The sequence below is a fragment of the Myotis davidii genome, unplaced genomic scaffold (genome assembly GCF_000327345.1).
Source record: "Myotis davidii unplaced genomic scaffold, ASM32734v1 scaffold77, whole genome shotgun sequence".
Lineage (NCBI taxonomy): Eukaryota > Metazoa > Chordata > Mammalia > Chiroptera > Vespertilionidae > Myotis > Myotis davidii.
This window is the reverse complement of record NW_006289713.1, coordinates 3845944-3858275: the sequence shown is the minus strand read 5'-3', so window position 1 is coordinate 3858275 and position 12332 is coordinate 3845944. Positions and strand designations below refer to the sequence as shown.

At 49.2% G+C, this 12332-nt stretch overlaps 1 protein-coding gene across 1 annotated transcript in view; it reads right to left on the bottom strand.

The window, feature by feature from the left end:
• Positions 1 to 307: 307 nt before the first annotated feature.
• LOC102764537 (chromosome unknown open reading frame, human C16orf95) overlaps positions 308 to 12332 on the bottom strand; it is a 15964-nt gene continuing 3939 nt past the window's right edge. The window contains exons 2-8 of the mRNA XM_015562974.1: positions 12084 to 12135; positions 11268 to 11408; positions 8059 to 8205; positions 7403 to 7549; positions 6568 to 6604; positions 2566 to 2776; positions 308 to 563 (exon numbers count right to left, since the gene is read on the bottom strand). Coding sequence (XP_015418460.1) covers positions 545 to 563; positions 2566 to 2776; positions 6568 to 6604; positions 7403 to 7549; positions 8059 to 8205; positions 11268 to 11408 — 702 coding nt within the window. The 5' untranslated portion in view covers positions 12084 to 12135 and the 3' untranslated portion in view covers positions 308 to 544. The remainder of the gene's footprint in view (positions 564 to 2565; positions 2777 to 6567; positions 6605 to 7402; positions 7550 to 8058; positions 8206 to 11267; positions 11409 to 12083; positions 12136 to 12332) is intronic.

Genomic DNA, 12332 nt, shown 5'->3' with positions numbered 1-12332 from the left:
CTCCCTCTTCCTTCTGCTCTAAAATCAATAAAATAAATAAATAAAAGTATATTTTATGGTATGTGAATGGCATCTCAGTTTTAAAAATTCAATTCACATACAACTTTATGCTATTTAAAGTGAGACCCACCTGAAACAGATGCTGAAACCATTTCTGGTCCCTCATCCAGAGGTTCTGCTGTCCTTGGCAGAGGGAAGAGAAACTTGGAAATGGCCCCCATCCCACAGGGACTCAGAGGTAGAAAATAAGTCACTCCTTCATGAGGGGAAATCATTATCAATAAGATAGTGGCCACTTTAGAGTTTCACAAATAACATTTATTGATTACATTTATAACAGAATCTCACCCGCATTCACAGCAACTCTGTACAACCAAGAATCCCCCCATGAGAAATAACTTGGATTGAGTCTTGGGTGTGAATTATGTGATCTGTGAAAAGAGTGGCTATCACAGACTCCTCCTGATTTAACAATTTCATTAAAGACCTTGATTATGATAGACATTTTTGTTGATGTTCTTGATACTAGCTGAAGACTCCAGCTTCAAACGCCCCAGAAATGGCTGGAAAGCAAAGAGAAAGACAGTTACTAGGAACATCCTCCAGCTGAGCCCACATTGCCCTTGCAGGGCCTGTCAGGAAGCCTCCATGAGGAGGAGAGTGCAGGGTACCCCACAATGGAGGGGGATGCCATCCAGGTGCCCAGTGCACTTAGTCCTGAGGAGCCCAGGCAGGAGAGGGGTGCAGTGAGGTGACGCCAGGGTGCAATCTTAGCTGGCTCACTTTTAGCTATGGGACCTCAGGCAAGTCACGCAACCCCTCAGAGCCCGCTCTCTCCTCCTGGAACAAGAATAGAGTCCCAGCCTTCCAGAACTAGAAAAGGAACAGAATGGAATGAAAGCTACAGCAGGTCTGATCAAGAAGACAAGCACCCGACTTAGTCACTGTTCCTTGGGGCTCCCTGTTAGAAAGGTTCTGAGCATGCCCGCCCTCCCGAGGCCTCTCCAATTCTAGCAAGTGTCTGCCAGGCCAACTGATGGGCGGCCAGTGGCTTCTCCTCAGATAAGCTAGTTGTGTAGTTTGGGGTACCTCACAGGGCATCCCACATACACCCCAGCCAGGTAGGATATTTCTCCTAAACAGCTGCTTGGTGCCTGCACCTCTGCCCTAAGAGCCTGCCTCAAACGCAAACACCTGTAAAGGCATCAGCAGTTTTCCTTTGGGCCTACCCTGACCATCTACTTAACAGTCAAGCTTCTTTCTTTGCTCTTCCCAGAGTGGGTACAGAGCAGTCCAACTAAATTTGACATTGAGTTGGCAAGCATAAAAAGAAAGATGAATCTTCATGAAAAGCAAAGGAAAATCTCACAGTGCTGACCTACTCATGTTTACAGGTCATTCCAAGTTGACGAACCCCTGTCCAGGCCCCTTCCTGGGAGCACATGCCCTGAGAGGCTGAAATCCAGGTCACTTGTAAGTGAATGTGCATCACAGGGCTGTTTATCAACCCAGGGAGTCCAACACTAGGATAGACAAGTGGGACACAGGGGAAAGGGACTCCCACTTCTGGCCATGGGAGAATGACAAAGACAAAGCTAACCTGCCACAAACTACTAGAAAAATGGGGAAATGACACCTACAACTGTTTTTGGGTGCTGGACATTTTCTAGAATATTCCTCTTACATTACATGGACAAGACAGAAAATTACAAAGCAAACAAGTCAATACATGTAAATTAGAATTATATACATTTACATATTAATATGTATTTGCATGTCTATATACATAGAAGTGTGATAAAAAGGAATTGGACTGGATGGGGTAATGGTTAGGAAACAATGGGTGAACTGGGACAGAGGCTGGGGGTGGGGGGCAGGATTTGGAGGAAGAAGGCTTTTTCAGAGGAGACTGAAGGAAGAAGCTGGGTAAGGGGAGGCATCCCTTGAACCCTAGAGTCAACCCTGGAGGCTTCCTGGAGGAGGGAATAAGCAGGATTCCAGGTGAGAAATGTGGGGCCTGGTGAATGCTGGTGGGGTCTAGATTCATTAAGTAAGAGCTTTCCAACATGCAGCCTCGATGACTGAGGCAGGGCTCAGGGAGAGGCAGCAGGTCCCACCCCATAATGTACTCAAACCCCAGAGGACTAGCTGGGCGAGCTCTAAGATCCACTTTCAACCCTGACATGATGAAAATGTATGGGAAATAGAACCGGAGGTGTTTTTTTTTGGGGGGGGGGGGGCAGGAGATTTTAGAACTTGGGACAGAAAAGAGGAGAAGAAAGGTGGGAGGCCCAAAGTGTCCTGGTCCCCATCATCAGCTCTATCATATCTGATTGCTTTTCCACTAAGCAATGGAATGAGAGAGAAGACACCTGCTTGGGTATGACGAAGACTCTGGACTTGATAACGCATAACATTAACCATGGCCACACCCATTTCTCACTTTTTTGCTGAACTACAAGTTCTCCCACATCTTTGACTCAACTACACCCCAGCAGCCCCTGGAGAAGCAGCCCAGGGAGTGAGATGGGCCTGGGGCACCTCTGTCCCCACAAGCCCACTTACCGAATGAAGGAGATAGCCCTCAAGACAGCCTGGAGGAAGGCCAGGAAGCTGAGGCAGAAAGGCAGGAAGGAGGGCTGGGGGATCACTCTCCTCTCCTGGGCCAGCTGCCCTTCCTGGTGAAGGGCCTGGAGCTGCAGCCACTTGAGGAGGAGGTGTCTGCTGCAGCAGATCCGCCAGCGGTGGTGCCAGGAGTGTGAGTCCAGGGGGGATTCTAGGCAGAGAAAGTGAGTCAGGCCCAGCCTGGGTGTGGGGACAGGCCCATCCTAAGTTTGTACACTGCATACCAGACAACCTCCAGAACCCAGGGCAGGAAGCCAAGTGCCCCAGCAAGACGGGTCACAGCCCCAGGGTGTGGACACTGAGCCAACATTCATCAAGATCAAGAGGGCTGTTTACTTATTTCCATGTTGATCATGGGGCCTCCTGGCTGTTTTTTGAGTTTATCTTTTAGAGCTGGGTACGGAAACATTTATGGATGAAAGGATATGGAATTTAGTTGAGATCTGTTTCTTGTCATTCATTCATTCATTCATTCATTGAAGAACAGAGTGGGTGAAGGTCAGATGAAACCAGGTGGGGGAGGAGCTGATGGTTGGAGCTGAGTGATGAAACATGGGACTTATCTGGGTACTTGAAATTCCCCATAATACAAAGTTAACAGCAATCACAACCACCAGTGGGACTCCTGTGCTCCCATCTCCTTGACCCTCTCAGGTTTCTAGACAAATACGCACCCTCCTGATAGTATAACTCATATATTTACTATACTACTAATGCATTACTACTATAAAACGTACATTCTAATTATACTGATATGAAGGTGCACTACTAATATAAAATATAACAAATATGTTTTCCTTTAAAAAATTCTAAGCAAAAGCAAAGAGAAGAAAAGCACATGAGCCCCCTCTTTGCAAGGAAAATACAAGATGAGAAATACAGATTTTCTCTTTAAATAGAAATCAGTCCTGGCCAGTGTTTCCAAGTTGTTAGAGCATCGGCCCACACACCAAAGGGTCTTGGATTCGATTCCTGGTCAAGCGCATGTACCTGGGTTGCAGTGGGCAGTGCGGGAGGCAACCAATTGATGTGTCTCTCTCACATTGATCTCTCTCTCTCTTCCCCCCATTCCCTTCCTCCCTTCCATTCTCTAAAAAAAAGTCAAGTTCCTCTGTATGAAGCTCTCAAAGGGATACATGCTAATTCTCCTTGTACAGTGAGACTGCCCTCTCCAATGAACACCTCTGGCTTGAATGGGTTTGAAAATTATTAATATTAACTGCCTGATCTATAAAACAATGGTTGGAGTAAAAATTTATACTGTTTTTGCTGTTGTTTTTAATCCTCACCCAAGGATATTTTCCCATCGATTTCTAGAGAGTGGGAAGGAGGAAGAAGGGGGGAAAGAGAAACATTGATGTAAGACAGATACATCGATTGGTTGCCTCCCTACCTGGTCTGGGGAACCTGCAACCAAGGTACATTGATCAGGAATCAAACCCATGACCCTTTGGTCTGCAGGCTGACATTCTAACCACTGAGAAAAACTGGCCAGGGCTAATACTGTTTTTTATCAATGTATCAGTTGACATATATGATTCAATAATAAACTAACTGCGTGTTTAGATTTACTTAAAGATGCAGAGTTATTATTCAAAGCCAAAAACAACCAATAAAAATAAACCCATAAATGTGTGTGATTATACAATTAGAATAGCAGTGTTGCCCTAGCTGGTTTGGTCAGTGGATAGAGCGTCGGCCCGAAAACTGAAGGGTCCGGGTTCGATTCTGGGCGAAGGCACATACCTCAGGTTGCAGGCTCAATCCCTGGCCCTAGTTGGGGTGCGTGCAGGAGGCAATCAATTAATATGTTCTCTCACACTGATGTTTCTCCCCCTTCCTTCCACTCTCTCTAACAATCAATGGGAAAAAAAATCTTCAGGTGAGGATTAACAAAAAGCCAAAAGCCCTGTTAGGATACAGATAAGGGCTGGGCAGTCTATGTCTGAGTTGACAGTCACTGGTAACCCATGAGGGCAGGGAGGAGGGGAGGTAAGGGAAATTGGGGTGGGGGTGCATAATGAACAAAACAGAAAGCAAAACATTGGCTCTAGTTTCAGATACAAAAGCTAAAAATCACTTTATTTAAAAAACTCTATGCCGGTAGGAGAATAGTAGGACAAACTGCTACTCTTTTTTTGTTGTTAATCCTCACCCGAGGATATTTTTCCATTGATTTTTAGAGTGGAAGGGATGGGGAGAGATATCAATGTGAGATAGCGATTGGTTGCCTACTGCACGTGCAACCCAGGTAGGTGCCCTTGAATGGGAATTGAACCTGCGACCTTTAGGTGCGCAGGTCAACACTCTCACCACTAGCAATGCTGGCCAGGGCCAGGGCTTTTGCTTTTAAATTTGTATGGGCTTGCTTTTGTTTTTCTACGTCACAATGTTTTTTCTCTGGGGGGAGGGGGTCCATTTCATTGTCCCCAACAGCTGCATTCTCTAGATGGCCAGTGCCATGTTTCAAATACACCCCCACTGATGTCCATTCTCCCAAAATATTGCTTCCAATATTTTGCCCTGGAAATCACTGCTGCAGACGGGTGCATGTGGGAGCGTCTACAAACATGATCAGATGTGGTCTTGCTGGATTAAGGGTTATGCATATGATGAAATTTGACAGACACTCCAAATTGCCCCCCTGGCAAAGGCTGTGATAATTTACACTTCTCCTAATTGTGTTACTTTTATAATCAGGAAAAAATATGAATCTTTTGCAACATGAAGAGATGGGCATGCTGAGTAGTGGCCCTTCACTTCCCAAGCATGCTCCCACTCAGCTTCTCTTGGGTTCTGAGAGGGCTGCTCAAACCACTCGCCTGTCACAGGAACCCTGGCATCGGGTATCCAACCTCCTATCACGCTATCCACCCATTTCCTCCTGTGTTTACAGATTCCATCAAGGTGTGCTCACTTCTCAGAGCCTGGCTACAGCATGCCAAGGGGAGGACATGGTACAAGCTCACAAAACATGTCCACTCCTTTGCTGACATGCAATGCAGAGAAAACAGACATGCTGGTCATCAGCACCAGAAAGGGTCTTCAAGAGCAAATCCAACCCACTCATTTGAGAGACAATGGATATAGCGGTCAGGGTGCAGATGCCACCCTTGTACAGTATGACATGAGTGCATAACTGAATATAGATACGGGGTCACAAATGGATATATATTTTGTCATGAATATGTACTACTTCATGAACATATGAATATGTATGTACTATGTCATGAATATATGAATGTGTATATTCTAGGTCACAAACATGAATGTATGAAGATACTGTGTATTAAATATATGCATAAATATGGTATCACGAACAGAGAATGTTATGAATATACAATGTAGAAATGTGTACTATTTTATGAATATATAAACTATCATAAATATAGGTATATACAACACACACAGTATGTCATAAATTATAGACAATTAGAGATTTTTAAAAAAAAACACTTTAAATACCTTCTAACTCCAGACTGCAAACTGGTTTCATCTTGAAAACCAGTGCTGGCCTAGCCGTCATGGCTCAGTGGTTGAGCACTGACTTATGAGCCAGGAGGTCACAGTTCAATTTCTGGTCAGGGCACATGCCCGGATTGTGGGCTCAATTCCCAGTGTAGGGCATGCAAGAGTCAGCGGATCACTGACACTCTCTCATCATTGATGTTTCTATTGCTCTCTCCCTCTCCCTCCCTCTCTGAATTCAATAAAAATAAATTTTTTACAAAATGATGATAGATGGGTCAAATCTGTGGCTTCCCTGGGTTCACTGGGAAAAGACGGTGGGTGATTAGTGATGCCTGGCAATAGCGCGGGGGCAGAAGTGCTATGTGTGCCCGTCTGTGGATGCCTGTGTGTTGCAGGCACCTGGGATAAGAGAAGTCTCCCCATCCCCATCACGATGGTCAGGAGACCCCTGCCTTCCCGGGGGAGATTTACCTTTAACACTTTTAAAACTCTGCTGCCTTCTCACCACCTAAAAGAAAAGCATGTCAGCAAACGTGCCCGCCCTGGTGACCCATGGGCGGGAAGGGGGATATGGCCTGGAAACCACCACAGAGGCCATGGCCAGCGCAAAACATCTGTGCCCTGGTCTCCTTTTAAAAGGATTCTGGGTCTTAATTCTGGGGACAGTTTACTGCTTGATGGTGGAAACCCAGCAACTGGAATGTGGGTGAAGACAGAGGGAAGCTCTAACACCGCCGAGGGCACCATGGGATAAGGGTGCCAGGGGCTAAGGAGGGCTGGACCTGGCCAACCTGCTGTCACTGCCTTGCAATCCAGAGCCAAACAAAGCAAAGAGCCAAGACAGAAACTCAGAGCAATGGTCCTTCCTCGATACCCTCCCTCCTGCCACCACCCTCCATGCCTGCCAGGGTGGGGTTAGAAGAACAGGATGCTCAGACAGGCTGAGAGAGCTGGAAGGGGGGAGGGAGGGAAGAGGTGGTGGAAAGGAGGAGACAAGGTGATGAGGAAGCAAGCAAGGTGGTGTAAGGGGGGAGGGAGAAGAGGTAGAGGTGAAGGTGGCAGTAGAAATGGTGGTAAGGAGGGGAGCAGAGACAGGCACCCTCCTCAGAGAGCAGCGTACCCTCCCTTCCCAACCACACCCCACCTCTGTGCTGCTCTGCCATGGCTTTCAGAGGACCTTCCCACAGGACATCAATGGAGGCCTCTGTGAGGAAAGAACCCAGCACCCTCCCCCCTCATCTCTGGGTCCCCCCAAAGGCCCGCCCTCTCTCTCACAGGCTCCTTGCTGTGAGAGCCTCCCTCTTACCTTCTTGCAAGACCTCAGGACCCGGGGCACCCAGTAGGGCATCACAGCCTGATCCCTAGGCACCGGGAGATAGCCCCCAGAGTGGTGATCTGGGCAGGGGCACTCCTTGGTGGCTTTGGGGATATCAGTCTGGACCATATTTTGGATCTAACAGAGAGGAAGGGAAGAGGTGGATGGAGCTGTGCCCCAGACAAACTTAGCCTCAGGGACAGAGCCTGGTGAGCTCCTCTCCATATCCCTCCCACAAGCACACACCAACACCCCAGCTGAGGGAGTAGGGGTGGGAGGCACAAGCACCTCCATGGTTCCCCTGCCCTCACTACCCACCTGGATGACTGATCCCTAAGCCTAACCCTGGATCCTAATGTTTGACCATAATACCTAGTCTAAACTTAGCTAGTGCTAAGATGGTAGGAGAAATGGTGGTAAGGAGGGCAGCAGAAACAGGCACCCTCCTCAGAGAGCAGCATACCCCCCGTTCCCAACCACACCCCACCTCTGTGCTGCTCTGCCATGGCTTTCAGAGGACCCTCCCACAGGACGTCAATGGAGGCCTCTGTGAGGAAAGAACCCAGCACCCTCCCCCCTCATCTCTGGGTCCCCCCAAAGGCCCGCCCTCACTCTTAGGCTCCTTGCTGTGAGAGCCTCCCTCTTACCTTCTTGCAAGACCTCAGGACCCGGGGCACCCAGTAGGGCATCACAGCCTGATCCCTAGGCACCGGGAGATAGCCCCCAGAGTGGTGATCTGGGCAGGAGCACGCCTTGGTGGCTTTGGGGATATCAGTCTGGACCATCTTTTGGATCTAACAGAGAGGAAGGGAATATCCGAAAGTGGATGGAGCTGTGCCCCAGACAAACTTAGCCTCAGGGACAGAGCCTGGTGAGCTCCTCTCCACATCCCTCCACAAGCACACGCCAACACCCCAGCTGAGGGAGCAGGTCTCCCCTTCATAACATTCTGGGGCAAGAGGCACCAGCATCTCCATTGTCCCCCTGCCCTCACTACCTACCACTTGTACCTCTGAATGCAGTGGGACTCTGAATGGCGAGTGGTGCAGGGGCAGGACACACAGGTTGGAGCCGAGAGACCTGGCTCTGTCCTGAGCCTGGTGGCCTCTAGGAACAGCCCTTGGGCACAACATTCAGCCCCCCTAAGTGTCAGCATTCTCAGCCATAAAGAGGGCTTTGCCAGCATTTTGATAACATTGATCAGAATCTAAAATCAGTCTTCGATCCAGCGATGGACTCCTGAGACTGCATCCCAGGACTTGTGTACATCTGCAAAATGTGTGCACAGAACACATTGCAGCATTGGCTGTTGTGACCGAAGAGCCTGAATGCCCATCAATAAAGAACAATAAGTGATGAGAGGAGGGGAGAGGAAATGGAATGGCCTTTGGTAACAAGGTAATGCAGTCTGTCAGACATGATGTGAAGTGGGAAATACAGCACTGTAAGCACATCACTGTACTATTTGCGGTTTTAAAAAGAATATATGTGTAGTATTGCTTGTACGTGAGTTGTGGTGGGCCACATCCAATTCTTCACCCTTTCCCTGCAGCCTCCCCCTTTCCCATGTGACTGCAGTTCCTTCCAGCAGGGACAGGGTAGACCCCACCCCTCAACTTTGTTTAGACCGGGGTTGCCAGCAGAATGAAGAGGGAGAGCCAGATCTGGACCTGGGCTAAAGGATCCTCAGAGGTTTCCAGCTGCTCTTACTCATTTGTCATTGCCATGGGAAGGCCATGCCTGAGCAAGCCCACCAGCCTCAAGATCATTACACATGGGGCTGGGCTGCCCCCCAGACACACACATAACATTGACTGCTCTTTCAAGCCAGGAGTTGGGTGACTTATTACACATCACTAGTGAAAGAATATGCCAGCTTAGGTAGCAAGATGTTAGTAAAGGAAGGGGGCGAGGGAATCAGACGTTATTATGCATAATCAACTAGGGAGCATAGGCTTGCTTCCCTGGGAAGTTACAGCTTCATACACTCCCCAGGGAACAGGCTAGAACAGTAAAGGGGAGGTAAGCAGTGTGCAGTAGGAGCCAAGATGGTGAGCATAGCCTGTCAGTCTAGCCTGGGAAAATAATACACTGGTTAAGAGTTGGACCCATTGAGCCCAGTCATGTGCACTAGCCCCATTCGTTTGCGCTTTCTCTCTCCATAGTAACCATGTGGCCCTAGAAGCCCCAGGGACTCCAAATGCAGGCTCCCACATGGGAGCCTGGGTCCAGCAGCACAGCAACGGTGGTAGCTGGGAATGGCGCTAAGCTACCTGGATGGGACTGAGGCTGCTGACACCAGGCCAATGGCACAGAATCTTTGGACACTTGCCTTCGTTTTGGCCTTGAAGAAGAGGAGGCTGGACTTTTTCCATGGCAGGAGGGTCGGAAATGGGACACCGGGGACTCAGGGGCACTCTTTTGGTTTTGCATCTGGTGCCACAAATTACCACGTCACACCCTTCCATACGTGGGTCTCTTGAATGTCTTCCTAGAGGTCCCGTCAAACAGCACTGTTTCCACCAATAGCAGATTCACACAGAAAATCTCCAGGACACACAGCAAGCCTTGGGGTAGGGACTGGGCAACAGGAAAGGGGGCGGAGGCATGCTCCTTTGTACTGCTGTAATTCCCAACCATGCGCACATGTCACACATTACAGAAAATAATAAAAACTACTTTTGAGTGACCCTGTTGACTTCCCAAAGCTGCCAGGAGCACCACACAACCTGTATGAGATGTGCTGCAAAGCACAGATGACTCTACAGAGGAAGGGCTGAGGGGATCTGAGGGCTTAGGCAAAGGAGAAGACATAACAGGCCTGGGGCACTCAGGACCCTCCCCAACCTCTGCACCTATTGCCACCATGGCATGGACACCCCAGCCCCTTGCCTGTGACCCCTTTGCTTGGCAGGATGAGGACACCCTGGCCAGTTCTACCCAGTCTACAACCACTTGCTGAGTGCATGCTCCCTGGCAGGTGCTGCACTAGAAGCACATGGAACTCGATCCTGTCCACTGGGGGTCACTACACCACACCATCCATGGGAAATAATATACGCCGGGAGGATGGGGAACAGAAGCTAGGAAAGCATTCCAAGCCAGAGGAGGCTTTCCAAGAGAGTCACTGAACCAGGTCCCAGGGGCTGGCTAGTGGAGAAAGCAGAAGAGCACAAGCCTATTTGACAGCTCCCAAGGGTGTGGGTAACGGAGCTAACTTCATGGGCACACCTTACAGTTTGTCCATGCAGCAATTACTTCCTCCCTCTTATTAAGAGAACCCAATGCCCTAGCCCCGTGGTTGGCAAACTGCGGCTCGCGAGCCACATGCAGCTCTTTGGCCCCTTGAGTGTGGCTCTTCCTAAGCCTTAGGAGTACCCTAATTAAGTTAATAACAATGTACCTACCTATATAGTTCAAGTTTAAAAAAATTGGCTCTCAAAAGAAATTTCAATCATTGTACTGTTGATATTTGGCTCTGTTGACTAATGAGTTTGCCAACCACTGTCCTAGCCGGTTTGGCTCAGTGGATAGAACATCAGCCTGCAGAACAGAGTCCCAGGTTCGATTCTGGTCAAGGGCAGGTACCTTGGTTGCAAGCTTGATCCCCACCCCGATCAGGGTGCATGCAGAAGGCAACCAATCAATGTGTCTCTCTCACATCGATGTTTCTCTCTCTCTCCCTCCACTCTAAAAATCAATGGGAAAATATCCTCAGGTGAGGATTAACCAAAAAAAAAACACCCATTCATATAATTCTGATTATATGAATCAGAACTTATGACTCTGAGAATTGACTGGTCCCCTGAAGTTTACCCTGGACCCAGATAAAGAACCCCTGGTTCAAGTCACCTACCTGCTTTTGGGGTCTCAGGGACAGAGGGACCCAGTAAGGTAGTGCTGCCTCAGCCCTGGGCACCGGTAGGCGGCCCCCAAATCTGGACTGGTGCGCACAGCAGAGGGGCTCTCGGTGAACAGCACTGGGAACAGGACACATCTGAGCAAGAGCCAGAAAAGACAATTGAATGTGATGCTGCATTTGTAACGTAGGCCACGGAACTCTCTGGAAGAGTAAGTCAAAGCTCAGAGAGAGCCAGGGTTGAGGCAAGATGTCCAAGGGCAGGAACAGGCCTCATCTCCTATTGCAGCTCAGAAAGAGGCAGGCTACCATGGCTCGCCCTCCTAAGTCATGTGTGGGGACAGCCAGAGCCTGCAGAACAGGTGTGCTGGGACTGGTGGCCGCTTCCTGCCGCACTGCCATGAGAAATACAGCCAACCCTAGTGGAGAGATGATGGCTCTCTCTCTGATTACGTGTCGATCTGCATCCAGTGCTTTCCACGTGCAAAGGCACCCACATCCATCCCCTGTGATCCTGCCCACCCACGAGCAGGAAGGAGAGGGGAAGTCATGAAGGAGCGGATGCCCAGAGCAGGTACATTAGAGGGCAGTGCGGGTTGTCCCAGGCCTCCCGAATCCCTGTCTCAAAGTGTCATGAGGAACTGGGGGCTAGAGGATAGGCAGTGGGTGACACTACATAGAGCTTTGGGGGGCTTGGTGATGGCCCTACACCATGAACCCCTGTGTACAACATATCCTCTCAGGAATGCTACTTCTGACCCACCTCTCCGCTCTCCCCACCCCGCAGGGGTGTGCTGGGTTTGCGCTCCTTACCAAAGGATCTGTGAGGCACACTTCTTTCCCGAGGGTTTGAAATGTGCTCTTCCTAGAAAAAAAGAGCATGAGGTTGAGAAAGCTCTGGGGTTTGTGTAAATTGGGTACAGGAGTGCTAGGGCGAGGGCCTGGGCCGCCTTCTTGGAACTGGCTCGTATCATTAAACCCCAGGGGTGTAAGGGGTCATCCTTCTAAGCCTAAGAAGGGGTCTGGGTGGTAACAAAAGGTGTGCGTGGGCGCCTGTGCTGT